Genomic DNA, 22,411 nt, shown 5'->3' with positions numbered 1-22,411 from the left:
TTAACCTCCTAATAGGGATTCAGCCAGATGGTACACTTAGTCACTAAACTATTAAACTGCATGAGGTGACGAATACAAAGCACTTCTTTGGAAAGAGGGTGTCTGCTAAATGCTGTAGATGTAAATATTATGCAAATAAGCTATACAAGGAAGAAAGAAATTAGGATGAAAAGATTTTTTATTATTTATTTGATATTTATTATTTTCATTCATCAATATTTTTTTTCTTTTGTAATAAAAATTTACTGTTTTAGAAATATTTTAGACATGTCTTTTTTCAGGATGAGAGCAGAGTTTTGCATCGGCCCACTTCTGCACACAGACTCTCCACTAATTGGAGCTTCTTAGACTGTAAGTCAGGGGTGATGATTCATAGAGGTTTTCTGTATATCACTATTCAAATTTATGATGATGATAATATTGATTATGTTTTCTTCAACAGCCACATCCGCTGATCGCTTTTACCCTATAGATAAGGCTCAGGTAGGCCTTAAATCATTTTTAGTGAGTTATGTTTAGTCATTAGAGGTTTAGATGATTAGTGACATTTTTTTGTGTGTGTAGGACCATCTGCATTTTGTGACAGAGATTTGTCAGGATGAGGTCTTCATCCTGGACCATGAGTCACCGCAAGTGTGCCAAACCAGAGCCCCTAAAATGCCAGATGTGGTGGTTGAGCCCAGCTCAGGGTGAGAATACCATCAACATCCTGATAGCATAGTGACAAATCAACAAATCAGTAGTCATGTGACTCAAAATTAGAATAGTAGATATCCATTTATTCTATTTGGAGTTAAAAAAAAACTCTAAAGAAAAGCAGTGGGTTTATTTAACAGTAATTAGCATGTTTTTTAACGTCACTCATACAACAACTAGATGAAAGAACGTCTCCCACTTGTTTTCCTTAAGCTTAGTCTGTATTAATGCATGTAATTAGATTGTTATTTAGTTAACTCAGGTTTTTAGCCTGGTCAAAGCAGATTGGGGCTTTCCCTTGCTTGTTGGAATAGGTTTATGTTTTGTAATCCCTCCATATGTCCTCCTTCTAGTAAAGTTAATTTGCCTATGGAAGTCTCTGATCCTGATTTTCCATCTTATTCCCATTTTCAGGGTTTCGTTGACTCCAGAAGAACAAGGTACAGAAAACTGCTATACTAACTAAACTGCAGATTAGCAGATGAACGAAGTACACTATAAATCCAAATTAAGATTATCATCTAAATTGTAGATTGTTGTCATAATTTACAGAGGAACAAAGTACAAGTTCCAATACAATAACCCAAGTCATTTATAATGTTGTTTTGCAATCAAAATGGCAGTTATAGGTATGGTGGTGACTAATACAGTTTCAAAGATATTATTCTATTACTCTTCCTGGTATTTAGGGCTTAACACATCGGGAAATGCCAGATTACGCATTTGAATCTTTAAAGGTTTATTACACACCCTACTTAAAAACACAAAATTGAATAGAAAATAGGGCATATTTTAAATAAAATATATATATATATATATTATTATTTGGGTAACATATTTTTTCCTAAAAGGTATTGCCACCAGCACAATTAATATTTAGTGAAACATCAATGATCCAATGCTATATTTTCTTTGTATCGAGTTATCATTTATTTACCAGACATGACAATGGCATTCAACTAAAAACCTTGATTTCTGTGTCAGTTAACCTTCTGTGTCACAGTACTTTCCACTATTTGGTTATGGTGTTTAACTGTTTTGAAACTTGACATCCCCATACAAATTGTTGCATTTCCTTTTGTGTAAACTCTACATGACTACATAGCACATGGAGATTGAGTAACTTATTCCTGTTTATGTTACAGCATTGCTGATAGCAGCGAGCTCAGGTGACTTGGCTGTGGTAAGCTGTTTAAAGGTTTACAAATGTTTAAATGAAACTGAAACTGGTCTCTGCCAGCATGTGAAAAATGAAAAAACATTCCTTAGCAAGTTTAATAATTATTTTAATAAAGGAAATTATTAAAAAAAAAACCTTTTAAATAATAATGATTAAGCAAATCATAAATGTGAACAATAAGAATTGTACAGTCGTAGGTTCAGTCTCAATACAAAAATAGTAATTAATTAAATTGTTTATAATTTTTGTATATATTTCAGTGCATTTAATACAATAGTTTGGCATTTCTAATCAGGAAAGCTTTATGGATTGTAAAGGAGAGCAGTCCTGAAAGTAAGTCATATATTTGAAATATTGATAGAGTTAAAATGAAAGAGAGAAAATTGCAGACGGCTGTCATGTTTTAGATCAATCCCAATTTTTTTCACTTTTGTGTAATGCAGTTATTCAGCTATTTAAACATTTAATAAAGAGCATTGTCAGGAACTGGTAGTGGAGGTGGAGGCAAGTGCACAATTTTGTGCAAAGTACAAACTCTACAAACAAAACAGGAAAAACCATTAATATGAACTATGGGCACAATGCAATAATTGTAAGCGAGAAAGTAGCACTCATCACAACATATAGCATGACACCCATAACAGTGAGTAATGCTCACGAGTACAGGTTAGTAAGGTTAAAATGTCACGAGATCAGATATGCGGGGGCAGATGGGTGGAGTAGATCTGCAGCATGCTGTGCTCACAGTAGGAATATAAAAATGTCAAAATATCGTGCAAATTTTTTTTTTTTCATTAGAAAATCTAAAAATTCTTTTGTCCTCTCAGTTGGCGAGCTCATGCAGTAGTGGTCTCAGCTTGTTGATTAGGGACACAGAAGGTCACTCTGCTCTGCACCTCGCCTCGCAGAATGGACACACTGACATCGTTAGCTTCATCCTGCAGCATGGTGAGATTTATTCGGTACAGCTGAATCACCTGCTTTAACATTTAGTGCATTATATAGTATGACGTTGATGATCTTTAAGTATCATTTTACAAGGACAAGAGGAAATTCAAACAGTACTAAGTGTGTTGAAAAGAGTCAGACTGGTCATATTTTGAATAAGCATTAGAGGATAAGCACATGGTGGTCTTTATGATTGCAGGTATACTACATGAGACATAAAGCCTTATGTCACTTTAGTTTCAAAGAAATGTAAAGATTAGTATAATAAGTGTAGCTAAACTCGTTGGCCAGGTGGAAGGAAGAGGCAACAGGTGACGGTTAACCAAGCAGAGAGGTCTTTATTTCCATTCATTCTCGCTCCGGCACTTTTCTTTCCTAAAATCAAACTGAGACACACACACACACACACACACACACACACACACACACACACACACACATACAGCACTGATACATAGGCACATCCCACAGTTCCTCCTTCTTCCCCGAGGGTGGAACTGCGACCCGCACAATGTGTCTCTGCCTGCACTCTTTTCTTCACTCCTCTAACACACGCTCTATTACTTTGCACTGTTGACCTGAACTCCTCCACCTTCTCCAGCTCTTTTCCCTGCAACCGCTCCACTCCACTGCCCTCCCTCTCATTCACACACATGTACTCTGTCTTACTCCTACTGACTTTCATTCCCCTTCTCTCCAGCACGTACGTCCACCTCTCCAGGCTCTTCTCAACCTGCTCCCTACTCTCACCACAAATCACAATATCATCCGCAAACATCATAGTTCACGGAGACTCCTGTCTGACCTCATATGTCAACATGTCCATTACCACTGCAAACAGGAAAGGGCTCAGAGTCGATCCTTGATGCAGTCCAACCTCCACCTTAAACCAGTCTGTCGTTTCTACTGCACACTTCACTGCTGTCACACTGTTCTCATACATGTCCTGCACCACCCTCACATACTTCTCTGACACACCTGACTTCCTCATACAATACCATTATTTCTGTACTTTTGTACAGAAATTGTTTTTTTTCTCTCTGCCTTCTGAATTTTCTATTTAAAAGTGTTGGTATGTCATCTCGAAGCTAGGTTAAGAAACTGTGTTAACCACTTGGAATATTTTGTTCTTTTCATGTTGGAAAATTGAGAGGTAAATAATAGTGAAGAAGGAGAAAATGAAGAAGTGTAGATCTGATCAAAATAAATAAATTTCCCCTATTATTTTCATCATTTAAGTTAAATAAGTTGATCATGTCATAATGGCAACATTATTATTATAGTAAGAACATGCCTTAAATCAGAGCTCACATGAGTTTATTCATTTTTTTGCTCATTATTTTCTCATTGCCCACTGAATTTCATTCCTGGCTGTACCAGCTGTATCTGCCTGCCAGACATCTTACTATCTTTGTACTATTGTACTTCTCGTAATTGACTCAGCAGAGTGAAGTCTTATAATAGTCACCTGCCACACCCTCTGAACAACGATCTGTTGCTTTCTCTTACTTTTTATTTTTTTTTTCTATTCCTGTTTTTTAGTTTCAAAGTTAATTCTGGATCTTTCTGACAAGGAAACGTAAGTACCAGCTGATGATGTTTTGAGTTTCGCAATCATTACTATGGAAAGTGACTGGGTTTTTTTTTTTTTGTTTTTTTAGCGGCGATACTGCACTTCACAAAGCTGCATATCAAAGACACCATGCAGTCTGCAGACTCCTGCTGGAAGCTGGGGCTTCTCCTAACAAAGTTAACTTTGTGGTGAGTCATTTGTTTTTCTTTAGCACATGACTCATGTGAAGCATGTGAGCTACAGGTACTGTAAATCACATGCTTCACATGAGTCATGTGAGTTACAGGTACTGTAGCCTAAAATGTGGTAGAGAGGTGGAAGCTTAAAAGCTAGATCGGTTTACCACAAGTTTCCTTCCAAACACCAAGCTGCCACCTCTGGGCCCCTAAACAAGGCTAACCCTCAACTGCTCAATTGAAAGTCAGTCCGGATGAAGGCATTTGCCAAATGTCAGAAATGTCAATGTAAAATGTAAATGTATTTACAACAGGCTGAGATATACATTGTAATGTACAAGTTGTAAATACATTTATGATCCTGTGATTTTTAAGTGATTCACAACGAATACTGTGTTTGTAATGCATGTAATAATGCTGACAGATGATCATAAGATCCCCGGAATAATGTGATGGTTGATGGGTTTAAGTTTGTCATTGCTCTTTATTGCACATGCATGAGTTATTATTTCTTGTCTTTTCAGGGGAAAACTCCTAAAGACTGTGCTCAGGAAGCTGGAGACTCTGATTTGGCCTGCTATCTGGGGAGCAAGGTGTCTGAACAGCCAGCCACACGTGAGGATTTAGAGACAGCAGTGTGAAGAAACACTAGGAAACTTGGTTCCTCCAAAAGACTCCGGCTTTCACAGCTCATAGAAGTACCAGAGTCCACTTTCTCACATGTAGAGAGAGAGAGAGAGAGAGAGAGAGAGAGAGAGAGAGAGAAAGGGGATATAAGATGGAGAGGTGAGAAGGTCACAGCAAAGACCTAAAGTAGCCTCACAGAGACACGAATGGGAGAGTTTTCTCGAGCAGAAACCCCTACGAAGAGAGAAAAAGGTTGTTGGTGCTTCGTGGAGATCACTGTGGGTTTAGAATGACTTTGAGCAGATTTGCATTGGTATTTATTTATTGCTTATTTATTGATTTATTTATTGAAAGACTGATTGTATGTACTTTAAGAGACGTCGTTTTCCTCTGGTTGAGCCTATGTTTGGGTACAGTAGTATGAGGTATTACATAGCAGATAGATGCAGTGAAAATTTGCATAGTGCAGTTTCCACAAACTGTGACAGAGTTATCCCGAGGAACAGCAGGCACACAAGACACTTCTGCCTAAGCCAGCCACCTCTCCTATACACCTTGTCGTGTATGTGTAGATGTATATTTCCATCCATTATTACAATTGTACTACCAACCCAGGCAGGTAAAGGCCATAAGCTTCCTTTCAGCCATGAGGAGTTTGCCATCACATTTCTTCTTCACCACCAGTCATGCATCAGTGACACTAATTGTCAGTATGCTTACATGAGAACACTGAGTACTTGTTTCCTGGATCAGGAGGAGTATACTGCTCCACTAGCTGAACAGATTGATTCCTACTGCCTGAACCTAACACACCTCCTAATATTTCTATTGTTACATAAACAACTGATTAAAACTTTCGATATTTTGTGCCTCTTAATCTGGATATGTCTTTATTTGACTCAGCAGTAAAAGAGGGTGCCTCATGTCCATTTCATATCAGAACAAGTGAAGGTTGAGGAAGGTCATTCATTATGGAAAATCAGTGAACAAGTATCTGTGTACAAATAATCCATAGCTTTTAACTATAATCTGACATCAGTTTTTTTTGTTTTGTTTTGTTTTATTTTGTGTGCAGTTACAGTGGTTGTGACAGTAAATTATTTATCTTAAGAAACAAAACATCATAATCTGAGCCATATTCAATGCAATATGAATAGATAACGTGCATTAATCTCTCTCTCTTTTGTTTTATTTTTTTTATACATTACATTAATGTTAATAGGCAAATGGTCATCTAGGGCACCTACAAGCTACATGATGGGGTATTTTATTCAGTTTAAGTGATGGTAAATAATTTGTCTTACTTTGTCAGATCCTACAAAATTTTCGAGTTCATGCGTTTAGCACTTCAAACATCAGTTTCAAGATTGTGACAAAATGGCATAAACCAGAGCAGTGAGGTTCAACAAGACACAAGCAGCATGTGTGCATCCTCTGATCAGAAAACAGCTTTTGATGTTCGTTTTGGTAAGCCTGCAAATAATCATAGTGGCCACATCCTGTTGCATAAAAAAAAAACAATGCGAGTTAAAAATAAAGCAATTGCATGAAAATGGTCATGATGGAAACTTGTTACATCTGCTGTGAGAGTGGTTTATATATTACTGACCTACTGTGTTATTTTGTATTATTTGTGATTTTATTTTGCATGAGTTTTTGTTCCTAAGATTTTTTTCTGCTCAATGATGAGGTTATAAAATGGCATTATTTCTGTTACTTTTTTTTGTTAAACATAAATTATCAAAATCACTTGCTTGATTATAATTTTTTTAATGTTTGAATGATGGAAATACTTGAATAATGTATATTTTTTCATTTATAATTGTGCATTTTAGTCTCATCGCTCTATACTAGTGGAATCTGATGACTAATGGCCATTCATGTGTTAGACCTTATGTCTATTTTCAATATTGGAATGTTATTCATTAAAGAATGAACGGAGTGGAAACTACATGTGACGTTTATTCATTTCCAGGACTAAATTATGACATGGATATTGTTTACTGTTTGATGATTTCCCAGTTGTGAAGTTTATTATAAAGTTCTAAAACCTTTGTACTGATTTTTTATTGCTATTTATAATATACCTGTAGTAGCCTGATGTAAAGTATGTTCATTGTTTTAACATAATGTTCTTACATGGTTCTCAAAATATAAGGAAACCCGAGTGGCCCATGAAGCCTAGAGATTTTTACTTTACAATTTTTGTAAAAGTTTTTGATTTATTGTTTCAATGACAGCTCTTATAAAGGTTATTATATTTAATTGAGTTCTATAGGGCTGACCCTGAATTTTAATGCTTCGATAGAAGGAGCCTGATTCGACTACCAATCTCACAGTTGGGACATTTTAAACGGTCAAACGTGAAAAACGATTAACGTGCATGACAATGCAAATATCTTAATCTATAATCATCTATTTAAACATAGCCTATCTTCTTAGTAACTTGTTAAAAAAAAACCCTACTGATTAGTAATCCAGAGCACTAAGAATTGTGAAACCACTGACCAAGAGAACAGCATACTTGCAGAAATATATGCTGAAAAGTTCACTCACAAACATATGCATCATATCAAACATATATTTTGCAATTATAATAACAATCTATATAATCATATATAATCATTTATATAATCACACTTATTTTAATATATTTGCAGTTTCATAAATTTCCATTTTACTATCAGGTGGGCTATTATACATTTACATGAACAACAGCTTTATATTAACATATTTATATTAAAATATAAATTGACATTAATTATAGTTCAGTGTGTGCTTGAATTACTGAGATTTGATTGAATTAATCAGTACAATTGACCAATCAACTATCGTACCTCTAGGGGTTTCATTTACAAAAAATCGACGTAGTCGAATGGCGTTACTGCGTCTCTCATGGGAATCCGCAGAGACGTGTTTTTTTTAAACACTGTCTCTATAGAAGCATCAAACGTCAGGCAATTACGTCACTGGTTGTTATATGGTGGTGCTTAATGTCTGATTTCACATAGAACTTCCGGTTTTCTCGCAACAAGTTCTTCTTCTTCTTTCGCCGCCTTTACCATTAGAGGTCGCACAGCGGATCATCCGTCTCCATACCCCCCTGTCCTCTACATCTGCCTCCTTCAAACCAACTACCTGCATGTCTTCCCTCACCACATCCATAAACCTCCGCCTTGGCCTTACGCTTTTCCTCCTCCCTGGCGGCTCCATCCTCAGAATTCTCCTACCGATGTACCCCATGTCCCTCCTCTGAACATGTCCAAACCATCTCAATCGGGCCTCTCTCACTTTGTCTCCAAAATGTCCTACATGCGCTGTCCCTCTAATAAACTCGTGTTTATTCCTGTCCATCCTCGTCACTCCTCGTCAAATCTCAGCATCTTCAGCTCTGCTACCTCCAGCTCCACCGCCTGTCTTTACTCAATACCACTGTCTCTAAACCATACAACAACGCAGGTCTCACCACAGTCCTATCAACTTTCATCAGCTACCTCTCTCCCTTTACCAGTCATAGTGCCAACATTTAAAGTACCAACCCGATCCTCCACCCTCCTCCACTTCTCCTGTCCCTGCCGTCTATGTAGACGTCTTCCTTTTCTCCTTCTCCTCCTTCGGCCAACAGTAGCCCAATTTCTACCGGTACCCTGTTGGCTAACGATACCTGTGGCGGTCGTTGGTAACCCGGGCCTCGACCGATCCGGTATGAAATTCTTAATCATGATCCGCATGTTCGATTTGGCACATGTTTTACGCTGGATGCCTTCATAACGCAACCCTCCCCATTTATCCGGGTTTGGGACCAGCACTAAGAGTGCACTGGCTTGTGCATCCCTATGGCTGGGTTTGTAAGCATTTAAATGAACACTGTAATCAAAACCAGACAGCTCTAGAGTAAAGAACACTGTAAATTCAACACTCCAACAACAGGTTTTGCTGAGTATTATTGTATTATTGTTTTGAATGCATCGATGTTGCATCAACATTGAATGCATCGCGGTTCCTAACAAATTTTTATTAAAAAACTGGGATATGTTGAAATCACTGTGATTATCAGTATCAGTGAGTATCACTGTGCTGAAATCTATACGTGACAAATACAAGTTTGTCCCGCAAATAACTTTTATTTAAAATAATATTCAAATAAACCCATTAAATGAATATCAAAAGAAAAAAAAAACCTTGCAATGTTTTCTTTACCGAAACAGTATCGTACAAAGTGAAAGTAAACTTTCTGATGAGTCATTAGGCTCCACCCCTCAAGCGCATCAGCCAATCACCGTTCTCGACTGTATAAATATCTATACATGTACTGTATCTTCAGGACTTTAGCCACTTAGCAATGGCGAACGGATCAGACGGACAAACTGTGTAAGTAGTGTTCTTTTACATTATATATCATTCATATACAGTGTATATACACACTATTTATATCTATCGGATACTTTTGTAGTGTCTCTGTTTAGTGTGAGGAGGAACAGAAGTAAAAGTCAGAAGAAGCAGTTTGTCACTAAAAACTATCCAAGTTTTTATAAAGTTTGTAACTTTTCTATCTATACTGTTCAGTGTTCTTTGTATAAATACTGTAGAAATGTACAGTATTCAGAGCTGAAGTGGTGTTTGTGTGTGTGACTCATGGGTTTGTTTGTTTGTATGTAGTGTCCTATCAAGGAAAGTGTAATATCACGGATAATTTGTTTGCTTGTTTGTTATTTAAGTGTGTAGATAATGTATAGAGCTACTGATCTAAAGTGTAATTGAGGGTTTCTTCTTAGAGATCACACAGACTGTTTTATAGAGAGAGAGACATGCCCAGACATATATATATATACACACACACACACACACACACACACACACACACACACACACTAGAAAAGTCACATATAAAAACGAGCACTACATAGAAGTCAATCAATAATTCAAATAATCAGTCAATCAAATCAGAGCGACATATTGAGGTCAAATACATCTTGATATTTATATATAGTTATAACACACACATAATGTCAGGAGGAATAATGATCTTGTAAGGGGTCTGCTTTCCAGTCAAAGAGATCAGATGACATTTTTAACCTCATTCTTAAGAAGTTGTCTCAGGGTGGAAATGTGGTGTTCTGAATGAGTTTTGACACCCAGGTGACATTTTTCCTAGAAGTTCTTCTGCAGATGTTGCTTTCATGTGAATTGCTTTTGGAAATCCCTCCCCCTTCCTTTTTTTTACCTAAATGTCAGCTAGCTCTTTCTTTCTTTCTTTCTTTCTTTCTTTCTTTCTTTCTTTCTTTCTTTCTTTCTTTCTTTCTTTTTCTTTCTTAATTTGACTGTTAGGGCATTTTTCCTTTAAGGAAATTCTGGTATATCATTGGCAAACATTAAATACAAACAAATACAAAAAACATAAATCATTTGCTTCATGATTTGTTTCAACAGATAAATGAAATGTTGATTAAACATATACAAGAAGTTGTTAATTCTTTGTACAGACTTTCAGCCATTTTCTCAATGTTAAGTGTTGAATGATGTCTTGTGTTTAAACACTTTTGGTTTTTGGTGTCTTTTTCTACTACCAGGGACCAGGCAGAACAGCTTGCACTGTTGTTTCCCAAAGACAGTATAGAGTACAAACTTCTACTGAGGTACACACAGAAAAAAACTCACAGTCAACCCCCACAGAGCAACGGTGTGGGAGAGACGAAGACTGGTTCCCCTACAAAACTTAGGGGCCACAATAAATCAAATAAAAGTAAGAAGTTTCATCTTCAGAAGGTCTTCAGCTGCATTCAACCTGCAAAAAAAAAACCTGTCAGACAGCAGGCATCTACATTTCCAAGTAAGTATCAGAATGCAACACTCCTAAGACGTATTGATGCAGTGACCTTTACTGAACAACTAACACCTTCTATGTGGTCCTGGGAATAAAATGAATTACAGAGTGTGTAGTAAAGAGTCATGATGCTATAAATTGCCTCATAAACATGGCTTGCTAAATAATCACATGTTGCTCTTTAATCCTGCAGGTCCACACCAGGGAGAAGTAGAACAGATTGTCAACAGGTTGACTGAGATCACAGATCATGTTCATTTCATATCATCGGATATAGAAACTGATAGTGACGGTGGGAAATTCTCTTCTGATTTACTGTGTTTCACTTCTCGGAGGGTGTGTTAAAGTAGTTATGTGTGTTAGTAGGATGTCTGATCTTTTATTTTGTGTTTGCAGATGTTGTGGAGAGATTAGTGGAGCTGATTAGGGAACATGGAGATAAACTTAACGAGAAAGTAAGAAATTAATACCTTTACTTTGATTGATCCAGCAGATGCTTATTAATGTTTTAAATAAATCTGTTATGTAAATTAAATTAATAGATGATAATAAATAAGTGTGAGGAACAATACCAGGATAAAACGTTGTAAGTAATATAATAGGATAGTTGTTGCAGCAAGTCCTAAAAGTAAAAATATTTTTTTAATCTATAAACCTTTTCCCAGCTTTGATGTTTGTTTATTAACAACTCTTTAACTCCTGTCTGTAGATCGAAAGGGACCACATGCTTAGGAAAAATCTGCAGGACTGTTTTTCATACACCTTCTTCAAGCAGGTGACTCAGATGTTTATGAGGAGACTGAGTCCAGAAGAACATCCTACTACACAGAGCCCTGAGCAGGCTAAAATCGCACTCACCTGTGAGCTGACCAGCCGCCTAAACACCATGGACTGCCTTCCCATGAACCGAGCGCTGGGCTTCGGTGCTAAATACCTGCAGGACTATTTTACACCCTGGGTCATCGAACAAGGCGGCTACGTAAGTGCATTACAATTTACTTCCAAACCAACTTACTTGTGTTTTGCCTCATTTGTTTTGGTCACTTTAAATAAATGTTTTGCATTGTTTATCATCAAACAAATAGTAAATAATAAATATTACAAGTTACCCTATTTGATTTTTTTTTCACTTTTCAGGAAAAAGTTTTCTGCACACCCGTTGATGAGGACGAAGAGGTTCATTAAGATTTTTCTTGAAATTCTGGGTTCAGTAAATGTTTTTCTTAAGAAACCAAAGCTGCTATGAAAATGTTCAATTTTTTATTTGTTTTTTTTGTATGCTTTTTGTTATGTGACAATAAAATAAAGTCTTATAAAAGCTATAAGATGATAAATAATCGATAAGATGCTAAAAGATAAAAAACAATTTCTATGAATATAGAATAATATAAGTTTTTGCATTAAATACATCGTACTGTATGTTTTGTATTGCACTGATATACAGTATATACTGTTCACATTTTTGCATTAAATACTGTATACTGTATGTTTTTGTATTGCACCCAAAAATTCAGTTTCTTACTGGTTACGTTCGGGTCCTTTTTAGATTTACTGGGTGGAGAAAAGTGTATAAAATGATGAAAAAATAAAATAAAAACTGTTATTTTATTCACTGATTACTGTCACTCAAATAATTTATGTAGTGCTACCAGTTTTAAATCCAGTATCTACTGCATTATGTTTTAGGAAATAGGATTTATTTTATTTGAAGTATCAATTATCAGGATCAATGTATGTAACCATGTTGTGAAAATGGCTCTGGTTTTTAAGAGTTATATTTATACTTATAATAATAATAATAATAATTACAAAAAAAAACATTAAACAACAACCTACATTTTAAACAAAAGCTGAATCAGGCTTTTTAAATAAAATACATTTGGACACTTACACATGAATTAACATTCAACAAGCTAAGATAAGAGAAGAAAAGGATTTCACTGTGCTGTAATGTGTATGTGTTTTTTTCTGAAACCTGCATTTTAAATTAAAGATGATTGTAGATACTACGACAACAATAGTTACAGTTTAGTTACTATTGCTGCTATTTATGTTCACTGGGAGTGAAGAGCATCTCCCACCTTCACTTTAATATAGCCAGTGATTCACAGCTTCCAGAATACACTAAGTCCACTTTATTAGGAACTCCTTCAAAACTGCTTATTCAAGCTATTATACAATCAGCCAGTCAGATGACACCAGAATACACAACATGTCAAATCCTGTGGTGGACTACAACAGGTACAATAGCAGAGCACATTATTCTCTCCTGTTAGACAAGTACAGGAAACTGAATAAGCCGTGAGCATCAAAACCGGACTGTTATAGAAAACCAGCCCAGTCTCACAGAATTTCGTAATATAGTCACGAAATATAATCTATTGATTTGTGATAATAGACATGAATTTCCCTCTTTTTTTGTGTCACTGAGGACGACTTTCTATGTAAAGTATTTCAATAGGAAGCATTTATAAGTTTTCTTTCTGCCACTGGATACCACAGTTGCTCAGTAGCTCCTAGTTTTATAACAACAAATGACTGTAAAAGACTGTAGAAAGAACATTAGTCCTAATTTTACATTCCAGTGCTCATGTTCGTTCTCACTCTCCAGTGTTCTGTATTTTATAAAGACTATAATCACACACTTGCTTTCACCCAAATGAGGATGGGTTCCCTTTTGAGTCTGGTTCCTCTGAAGGTTTCTTCCTCATAACATCTAAGGGAGTTTTTCCTTGCCACAGTCACCATGGCTGCTCATCAGGGATAAATACACACCATTCACCTTAACTCTTAAAATTCTGTAAAGCTGCTATAGAAATAAACTTGAATTGACTGGACTGTGTTGTTTTTTCTTGTTATTGATTTTTTGGATCTTCAAGCACTATTGTTCAATATTTAAACATTTTTTTTATTTTATCCTTGTTTTTATTGGTTTATATTGGGTAAGCTACTCGCTATTGTAAACCATCGTCAGTGGTTCCTTCCAGTCAAAATACAGTAAATATATTCTCTTGGTCTATTAAGAGTGACACACATATATTATAGTATCACCCTAACCCTATACCCTTACCATAACCCTAAACCTAATAGTATATTTTCTGCCTTATTTCCTGATAAAAACTGTGAAAAAGATTACCTTTGGCATTTCTGTCAGCATTACTCGTGATCTTTTGCCTCCGTTGCTATGGAGAAAGGAAAAGACGGAGGCAGTCATGCTGAGTGACACGAAAAAATAGGGAAATTCGTGTCAATGAACACAAATCAATAGATTAAAATATATATTTATATATAATCATTTGTTTGTTTGTTATTTCAGTCTTAAGCAGGATAATAAACTGAGATCTTTTTAGAGAACAGACAGAACAGATTACACAGTTGTTTCCCAGAAACAGAAGAAGAAACACTAGAAACACACAATGAAGCAGTGTATGGGTTTGCATAGACTAAAAACCCACAAGAAGTCAGACATCTTTGACTCATCAACAGATAAAATGTTAAAATGATCAAATGATAAAAATGAGGTTGGAAATTTCTTTCCTGATTTACTGTATTTTACTTCACTCACAGAAAGAAAACTTAAAGAAGACATGAATCCTGTGCTGAAGTGAAGCTATCCTGATAAAGTGATTAGTTAAAATTCAAGTACACTACTACTGAACTTTTAAACAACATCACTAACTCTCTTCTGGGGTGCTGAATCATGGCTCTGACCCCAGCTTTCTAACAAGCAATGATATGAGAAGGACATTCTTTCACAGTGCTGTAATGCATAGGTGATTTTTCTTCTGAAAGCTGCATATTAAAGAAATTATAGATAATTGTAGATCAGAGGAATAGTTACAGTTACTTCCTCTTTTCCTCCTTCCTGGTGGCTTCATCCTCAGCATTCTCCTACCGGTGTCCCTCCTCTACACATGTCAAAACCATCTCAATCGGGCCTCTTTTACTTTGTCCCCAAAGCATCCTACATGCGCTGTCCCTCCACAGTCCTATAAACTTTCCCTATTACGCTTCAGCAGATACTCTTTTATCACAAATCACTCCTATCACTCTTCTCCACCCACTCCACCCTACCTGCACACTTTTCTTTACTTTTCTAACACACTCTCCATTATTTTGCACTGTTGACCCCAGGTACCTGAACCCCTTCACGTTCTCCACCCATTCTTCCTACTTCTCTGCCACACATGACTTTCTCATACAGTACCACAATTCCTGTCTCAGCACCCTGTTGTACGCATTTTTCGAAATCCACAAACACACAATGCAACTTCTTCTGACCTTCTCTATACTTCAATATTCTCACAGCAAATATTGCATCTGTGGTGCTTTTCCTCTGCATCACAGATGGTCACCTCTTCTCTCAGCCTGGCTTCCACTTCTTTCCAATAACTTCATTGTGTGACTGATCAACTTAATTCCTCTGTAGTTACTGCAGGTCTGCACATCTCCCTTATTCTTAAAAATCGGTACCAGCACACTCGTTCTCTATTCCTCAGGTATCCTCTTACCTTCCAAAATTTTGTTGAACAATCTTGTTAAAAACTCCACTGCCATCTCTCCTAAACATCTCCATGTTTCTACCGGTATTTCATCTGGACCTACCGAATTTCAACTCTTCATCCTCTTAAATGCGGCTCTCACTTCCTCCTTACTAATCCTATCTATTTCCTGCTTCACCGTCTCTTTCCTATTTTCCTCTCATTAGCTGCTCAAAATACTCCCACCAACTTCTCAACACACTCTCCTCAATAGTCATCACATTTCCATCGCCATTGTTTATTGCTCTAACTTGCAGCACATCCTTCCCAGCTCGGTCCCTCTGCCTGGCTAATCGGTACAAATCCCTTTCTCCTTCTTTAGTGTCCAATATCTCATACAGCTCCTCATTTGCCTTTTCCTTTGCTTCAGCCACATTCCTCTTCACCTGCTGCCACATCTCCTTGTATACCTGCATACTTTTCTCATATCTCTCTGACAATCCCAATTCTGTTTTGCCAATCTCTTTCTCTTTATCCATTCCTGCACTTCCTCATTCTACCACCAGACTGTTTGTCTTACTTTCTTTTTCCAAAGGTAACACCAAGTACCTTTCCAGCTGTTTCCCTTATCAGTTCTGCAGTAGTTGCCCAATCATTCAGCACCTCTTCACCACCACCGAGCCCCTGTCTGACCTCTTCCCTGAATCTCACACTACAGTCTTCCTCCTTCCGTTTCCACCATATTTACTACTGCCATTTCCATCTTCCTAGCAAAATCTACCACCATCTGCCCTTCCAGATTCGTCTCCCTAAGACCATACCTACACATCACCTCCCCATCACCTCTGTTCCCTTTAACAACATGGCCATTAAATTCCGCCCCAATCACGAATCTTTCTTTCCACTCTACACCACTTCATCTAACTAAATCCAGAATTTATCCTTCTCCTTCATCTCACAGCCCACTTGTGGAGCATAAGCACTGATGACTTTTATCATCACCCCTTCAACTTCCAGCTTCACGTTTATCACTCAATTAGAAACTCTCTTCACCTCCACTACACCCTTACTGTACTCCTCCTTCAGAATCACCCCTACACCATTTCTCTTTCTATCCACACTATGATAAAACAGTTTAAACCCCCCTACAATGTTCCTGGTCTTACTGACTTTTCACTTGGTCTCCTGAACACACAACATATCTACCCTTCTCTGCTTCATCATATCATATCAGATATCTCTCTCCCTTTATGTCATAGTACCAACATTTAAATTACCAACCCGAACCTCCACTCTCCTCCACTTCTACTTTTCCTGCAGTCTCTGTAGACGTCTTCCTCCTCTCCTTCTCCTCCTTCAGCTCGATTTTGAAATTCTGATTTGGCACGTTTTATGCTGGATGCCCTTCCTAACGCAACCCTCCCCGTTTATCTGGGCTTGGGACCGGCACTTAGAGTGCACTGGCTTGTGCAACCCTACTGGCAGGGCTGTTCTAATACAGACATGATTTTGTGCATTAAATAGTTATTGTGCATTTCACATAATCAGGAGAAAATACAGAAATACAGACATGATTATGTGAAATGCACAATAACCATTTAATGCACAAAGTAATGTCAAAATATTTGTCGAAACACTTTTACGCAGTTTGTGGACGTATCTGTGTGAATTGTTTTCTGAATTATGCAGACATTGTACTGCTTACTGTAAAAAGGTGAAATTGGAAAAGTTTTAATGGATTTCACCAACTTCCCTTGTTTTACAAAATAATGTTAATGTAAATACTAATGTAAATAAAATGGATTTACATGAATGCTAGATAGAACATTTTCAACATAAGTATATATTGATTTTGTGACCTTTCTAAGACAAGACTATTCAGGACAAACAAACGAGAGTCAATGGTTAACTTACCGCAATTTTCACATTATGTGGCCTTTTTAGCCTTTTTGATTTATTAGGCAGTTCTTCCTGTGTCCTCTGTTGTATCATCTCCACGTTTCTTTCCAGGAACTCGAGACGCTGCAGAGTCCGTTGCTGAATGGCGCAAATGACTTCCAGCTTGGTAGTAAGATCTCGTGCTAAAGCACTCTGACCTGTAATCAGCTTTTTCCTTCCTGTTAGGATCACAGCAGACATCCAACACCTTTCACTTACAACAGCAATACATTAACCTATGAAAGGCAGCCAGCAACGAGAAGGCCTCACAACTGGCTGTATTTTATCCATTATTTTCTGTCAAATGTCTTGGTTTCCCGAGTATGTTCACTAACTTGAGTTTCATGGTTGTTTGTGGACATTTTTGTGCAACTCTGGTCCATTTTTATCTGCATACATGAGACAAACTTGAAATTAAGTGGGAGTTTACTGTTTCCAAATCCTTGCGTATTCTGCTCTTTTCATGCAGTGTTAATCTATAATAATTTATATTTATATTAACCTGTTAGAAAACCCCTCCTCTTAAATTGTGAACCAGAGCCTTTATCATTGTGCCAAAACTGACCAAAACAACAGCATACTTGCAGAAAATATATTTTTTTACACTCACAGAACATTTATATTATCACATTTATATAAAATATTAAATAGACATTATTTATAGTTCCATTTATGCTTGAGATACTGAGATTTGATGAATTAATTATAAAGAATTCACATAGTCGAATGATGCCACTACTAAACACGACACTTAGTGGAATATGCAGAGACTTGTTGTTTGTGATTTTGTTTGTGATTCTGTTTGTGATTCCGTTTGTGATTTTGTTTGTGATTCTGTTTGTGATTTTGTTTGTGATTTTGTTAAAAAACGCTGAGTCACTGAGCCAAGGATCGTGGTTATATGGGGGTGTTTAATGTCTGATTTCACATAGAATTTGCAAAATTTTAATATACAGCTTATTGTTATAGTGATGTAACCCCCGGGTTTTGTTTCCCGTAACTACACATTACAGTCATACTGAAAGTGTAAGAGCGTGAGAGCTCTTGAAGAATCTTTCACACAACCTGCTCACACACAGTTTTTCATAGTTAACATAGTAACTAAAAGTAAGTGATGTCGAACGGATCACAAGACCAAACTGTGTAAGTAGTGTTATTTTACATTATATATCATTCATATACAGTGTATATACACACTATTTATATCTATCGGACACTTTTGTAGTGTCTCTGTTAGTGTGCGGAGTTTTTATCATTTCGATCAGGATACTGTTCAGTGTTCTTTGTATAAATACTGTAGAAATGTACAGTATGCAGTATTAAAGTTGTGTTTGTCTGTGTGACTCATGGGGTAATAAACAAGCCGGTTTGTTTACTTGTTTGTTATTTAAGTGTGTAGATAATGTATAGAGTTATTGATCTAAAGTGTAATTGAGGTTTTCTTTTTAGAGAGCACACAAACTTTTTTTTAGAGAGAGAGATCAGGACATGCCTGGACACACACACACACACACACACACACACACACACACACACACACACACACACACACACACACACACACATTATCCCTACAATATCTATTTTTTCCATTTTTTATAATTTCCTTATTCAGACAGGATCTCTGTGATCTCACAGAGAGACATATTGAGGTCAAATACACCTTGATTTTTATATGTAGTTATAACACTCACATAATGACAGGAGGAATAATGATCTTGTAAGGGGTCTGCTTTCCAGTCAAAGAGATTAGGGGACATTTTTAACCCATTCTTAAGAAGTTGTCTCAGGGTGGAAATGTGGTGTTCTGAATGAGTTCTGACACCCAGGTGACATTTTTCCTAGAAGTTGCTGATCTCCTGATCATGTTGTGCTTCCTGGTAATTTCTTTCTTTCTTTCTTTCTTTCTTTCTTTCTTTCTTTCTTTCTTTCTTTCTTTCTTAGGGCAGTTTTTTACTTTAAGGATATTCTGGTATATCATTGGCAAACATTAAATACAACCAAATACAAAACATAAAAATAAAACATAAATCATTTGCTTCATGATTTGTTTCAACAGATAAATAAAATGTTGATTAAACATATACAGGAAGTTGTTAATTCTTTGTACAGACTTTCAGCCATTTTTTCAATGTTAAGTGTTGAATGATGTCTTGTGTTTAAACACTTTTGGTTTTTGGTGTCTTTTTCTACTACCAGGGACCAGGCAGAACAGCTTGCACTGTTGTTTCCCAAAGACAGTATAGAGTACAAACTTCTACTGAGGTACACACAGAAAAAAACTCACAGTCAACCCCCACAGAGCAACGGTGTGGGCGAGACGAAGACTGGTTCCCCTACAAAACTTAGGGGCCACAATAAATCAAATAAAAGTAAGAAGTTTCATCTTCAGAAGTTCTTCAGCTGCATTCAACCTGCAAAAAAAAAACCTGTCAGACAGCAGGCATCTACATTTCCAAGTTAGTATCAGAATGCAACACTCCTAAGACGTATAAAGACCTTTACTGAACAACTAACACCTTCTATGTGGTCCTGGGAATAAAATGAATTACAAAGTGTGTAGTAAAGAGTCATGATGCTATAAATTGCCTTATAAACATGGCTTGCTAAATAATCACATGTTGCTCTTTAATCCTGCAGGTCCACACCAGGGAGAAGTAGAACAGATTGTCAACAGGTTGACTGAGATCACAGATCATGTTCATTTCATAACATCGGATATAGAAACTGATAGTGACGGTGGGAAATTCTCTTCTGATTTACTGTGTTTCACTTCTCGGAGGGTGTGTTAAAGTAGTTATGTGTGTTAGTAGGATGTCTGAGGTTTTTTTTTTGTGTTTGCAGATGTTGTGGAGAGATTAGTGGAGCTGATTAGGGAACATGGAGATAAACTTAACGAGAAAGTAAGTCAAATTAATACCTTTACTTTGATTGATCCATTTAATTTAATGAATGTAAATAAGTGTGAGGAACAATACCAGGATAAAACGTTGTAAGTAATATAATAGGATAGTTGTTGCAGCAAGTCCTAAAAGTAAAAATATTTTTTTAATCTATAAACCTTTTCCCAGCTTTGATGTTTGTTTATTAACAACTCTTTAACTCCTGTCTGTAGATCGAAAGGGACCACATGCTTAGGAAAAATCTGCAGGACTGTTTTTCATACACCTTCTTCAAGCAGGTGACTCAGATGTTTATGAGGAGACTGAGTCCAGAAGAACATCCTACTACACAGAGCCCTGAGCAGGCTAAAATCGCACTCACCTGTGAGCTGACCAGCCGCCTAAACACCATGGACTGCCTTCCCATGAACCGAGCGCTGGGCTTCGGTGCTAAATACCTGCAGGACTATTTTACACCCTGGGTCATCGAACAAGGCGGCTACGTAAGTGCATTACAATTTACTTCCAAACCAACTTACTTGTGTTTTGCCTCATTTGTTTTGGTCACTTTAAATAAATGTTTTGCATTGTTTATCATCAAACAAATAGTAAATAATAAATATTACAAGTTACCCTATTTGATTTTTTTTTCACTTTTCAGGAAAAAGTTTTCTGCACACCCGTTGATGAGGACGAAGAGGTTCATTAAGATTTTTCTTGAAATTCTGGGTTCAGTAAATGTTTTTCTTAAGAAACCAAACCTGCTATGAAAACGTTTTTTGTATGCTTTTTTTGTTATGTGACAATAAAATAAAGTCTTATAAAAGCTATAAGATAATAAATAATCGATAAAATGCTAAAAGATAAACAATTTCTATGAATATATACTGCACGTTTTTGCATTAAATACATCGCACTGTATGTTTTGTATTGCACCGATATACAGTATATACTGTTCACATTTTTGCATTAAATACTGTATGCTGTATGTTTTTGTATTGCACCCAGAGAGGCTTTTCTACATGGAAATTCTGTTTATTTCTGGTAACGTTCGGGTCTTTTTTAGATTTACTGAGTGGAGAAAAGTGTATAAAATGATGGAAAAATTAAATAAAAACTGTTCTACACAAAAATGTTTATTCACTGATTACTGTCACTCAAATAATGTATGTAGTGCTACCAGTTATAAATCCAGTATCTACTGCTTTATGTTTTAGGAAATAGGATTTATTATATTTGAAGTATCAATTATCAGGATCAATGTATGTAACCATGTTGTGAAAATGTCTCTGGTTTTTAAGAGTTATATTTATACTTAAATTAATATTAATAATAATTACAAAGAAACCCATTAAACAACAACCTACATTTTAAACAAAAGCTGAATCAGGCTTTTTAAATAAAATACATTTGGACACTGACACATGAATCACCATTCCAAAATCTAAGATAAGAGTAGAAAAGGATTTTACTGTGCTGGAATGTGTATGTTTTTTTCTGAAACCTGCATTTTAAATTAAAGATGATTGTAGATACTACGACAACAATAGTTACAGTTTAGTTACTATTGCTGCTATTTATGTTCACTGGGAGTGAAGAGCATCTCCCACCTTCACTTTAATATAGCCAGTGATTCACAGCTTCCAGAATACACTAAGTCCACTTTATTAGGAACTTCTTCAAAACTGCTTATTCAAGCTATTATATAATCAGCCAGTCACATGACACCAGAATACACAACATGTCAAATCCTGTGGTGGACTACAACAGGTACAATAGCAGAGCACATTATTCTCTCCTGTTAGACAAGTACAGGAAACTGAATAAGCCGTGAGCATCAAAACCGGACTGTTATAGAAAACCAGCCCAGTCTCACAGAATTTTGTAATATAGTCACGAAATATAATCTATTGATTTGTGATAATAGACATGAATTTCCCTCTTTTTTTGTGTCACTGAGGACGACTTTCTTTGTAACATATTTCAATAGGAAGCATTTATAAGTTTTCTCTACACACTTGCTTTCACCCAAATGAGGATGGGTTCCCTTTTGAGTCTGGTTCCTCTCAAGGTTTCTTCCTCATAA

General features: G+C 36.5%; 3 protein-coding genes across 5 annotated transcripts in view; all 3 read left to right on the top strand.

Moving 5' to 3' along the window:
- Nucleotides 1-7,153, top strand: part of dgki (diacylglycerol kinase, iota) — a 68,076-nt gene extending 60,923 nt beyond the window's left edge. For all 3 annotated transcript variants that reach the window (XM_046873056.1, XM_046873057.1, XM_046873055.1), the window contains 9 exons: nt 282-351; nt 443-483; nt 565-689; nt 1,111-1,136; nt 1,842-1,879; nt 2,704-2,824; nt 4,367-4,403; nt 4,486-4,585; nt 5,098-7,153. In XM_046873056.1, the coding sequence (XP_046729012.1) occupies nt 282-351; nt 443-483; nt 565-689; nt 1,111-1,136; nt 1,842-1,879; nt 2,704-2,824; nt 4,367-4,403; nt 4,486-4,585; nt 5,098-5,214 (675 nt within the window). In that variant the 3' untranslated portion in view covers nt 5,215-7,153. The remainder of the gene's footprint in view (nt 1-281; nt 352-442; nt 484-564; nt 690-1,110; nt 1,137-1,841; nt 1,880-2,703; nt 2,825-4,366; nt 4,404-4,485; nt 4,586-5,097) is intronic.
- Nucleotides 7,154-9,487: 2,334 nt separating this feature from the next.
- On the top strand, nt 9,488-12,640 carry LOC124401898 (apoptosis facilitator Bcl-2-like protein 14). The gene is made up of 6 exons (XM_046874454.1): nt 9,488-9,571; nt 10,771-11,030; nt 11,218-11,316; nt 11,421-11,479; nt 11,734-12,003; nt 12,162-12,640. The coding sequence occupies exons 1-6, from the start codon at nt 9,543-9,545 to the stop codon at nt 12,207-12,209; spliced, it is 765 nt and encodes a 254-aa protein (XP_046730410.1). The 5' UTR covers nt 9,488-9,542; the 3' UTR covers nt 12,210-12,640.
- Nucleotides 12,641-18,542: 5,902 nt separating this feature from the next.
- LOC124401899 (apoptosis facilitator Bcl-2-like protein 14) lies at nt 18,543-21,121 on the top strand. The gene is made up of 6 exons (XM_046874455.1): nt 18,543-18,586; nt 19,643-19,902; nt 20,084-20,182; nt 20,288-20,346; nt 20,559-20,828; nt 20,987-21,121. Exons 1-6 carry the CDS (start codon nt 18,558-18,560, stop codon nt 21,032-21,034), a joined length of 765 nt encoding a protein of 254 aa, XP_046730411.1. The 5' UTR covers nt 18,543-18,557; the 3' UTR covers nt 21,035-21,121.
- The last annotated feature ends 1,290 nt before the right edge of the window (nt 21,122-22,411 follow it).

Source organism: Silurus meridionalis, chromosome 18 (genome assembly GCF_014805685.1).
Source record: "Silurus meridionalis isolate SWU-2019-XX chromosome 18, ASM1480568v1, whole genome shotgun sequence".
Taxonomy (NCBI): domain Eukaryota; kingdom Metazoa; phylum Chordata; class Actinopteri; order Siluriformes; family Siluridae; genus Silurus; species Silurus meridionalis.
The sequence above is the reverse complement of the archived record's forward strand: the minus strand, read 5'-3'. Positions and strand labels throughout refer to the sequence as shown.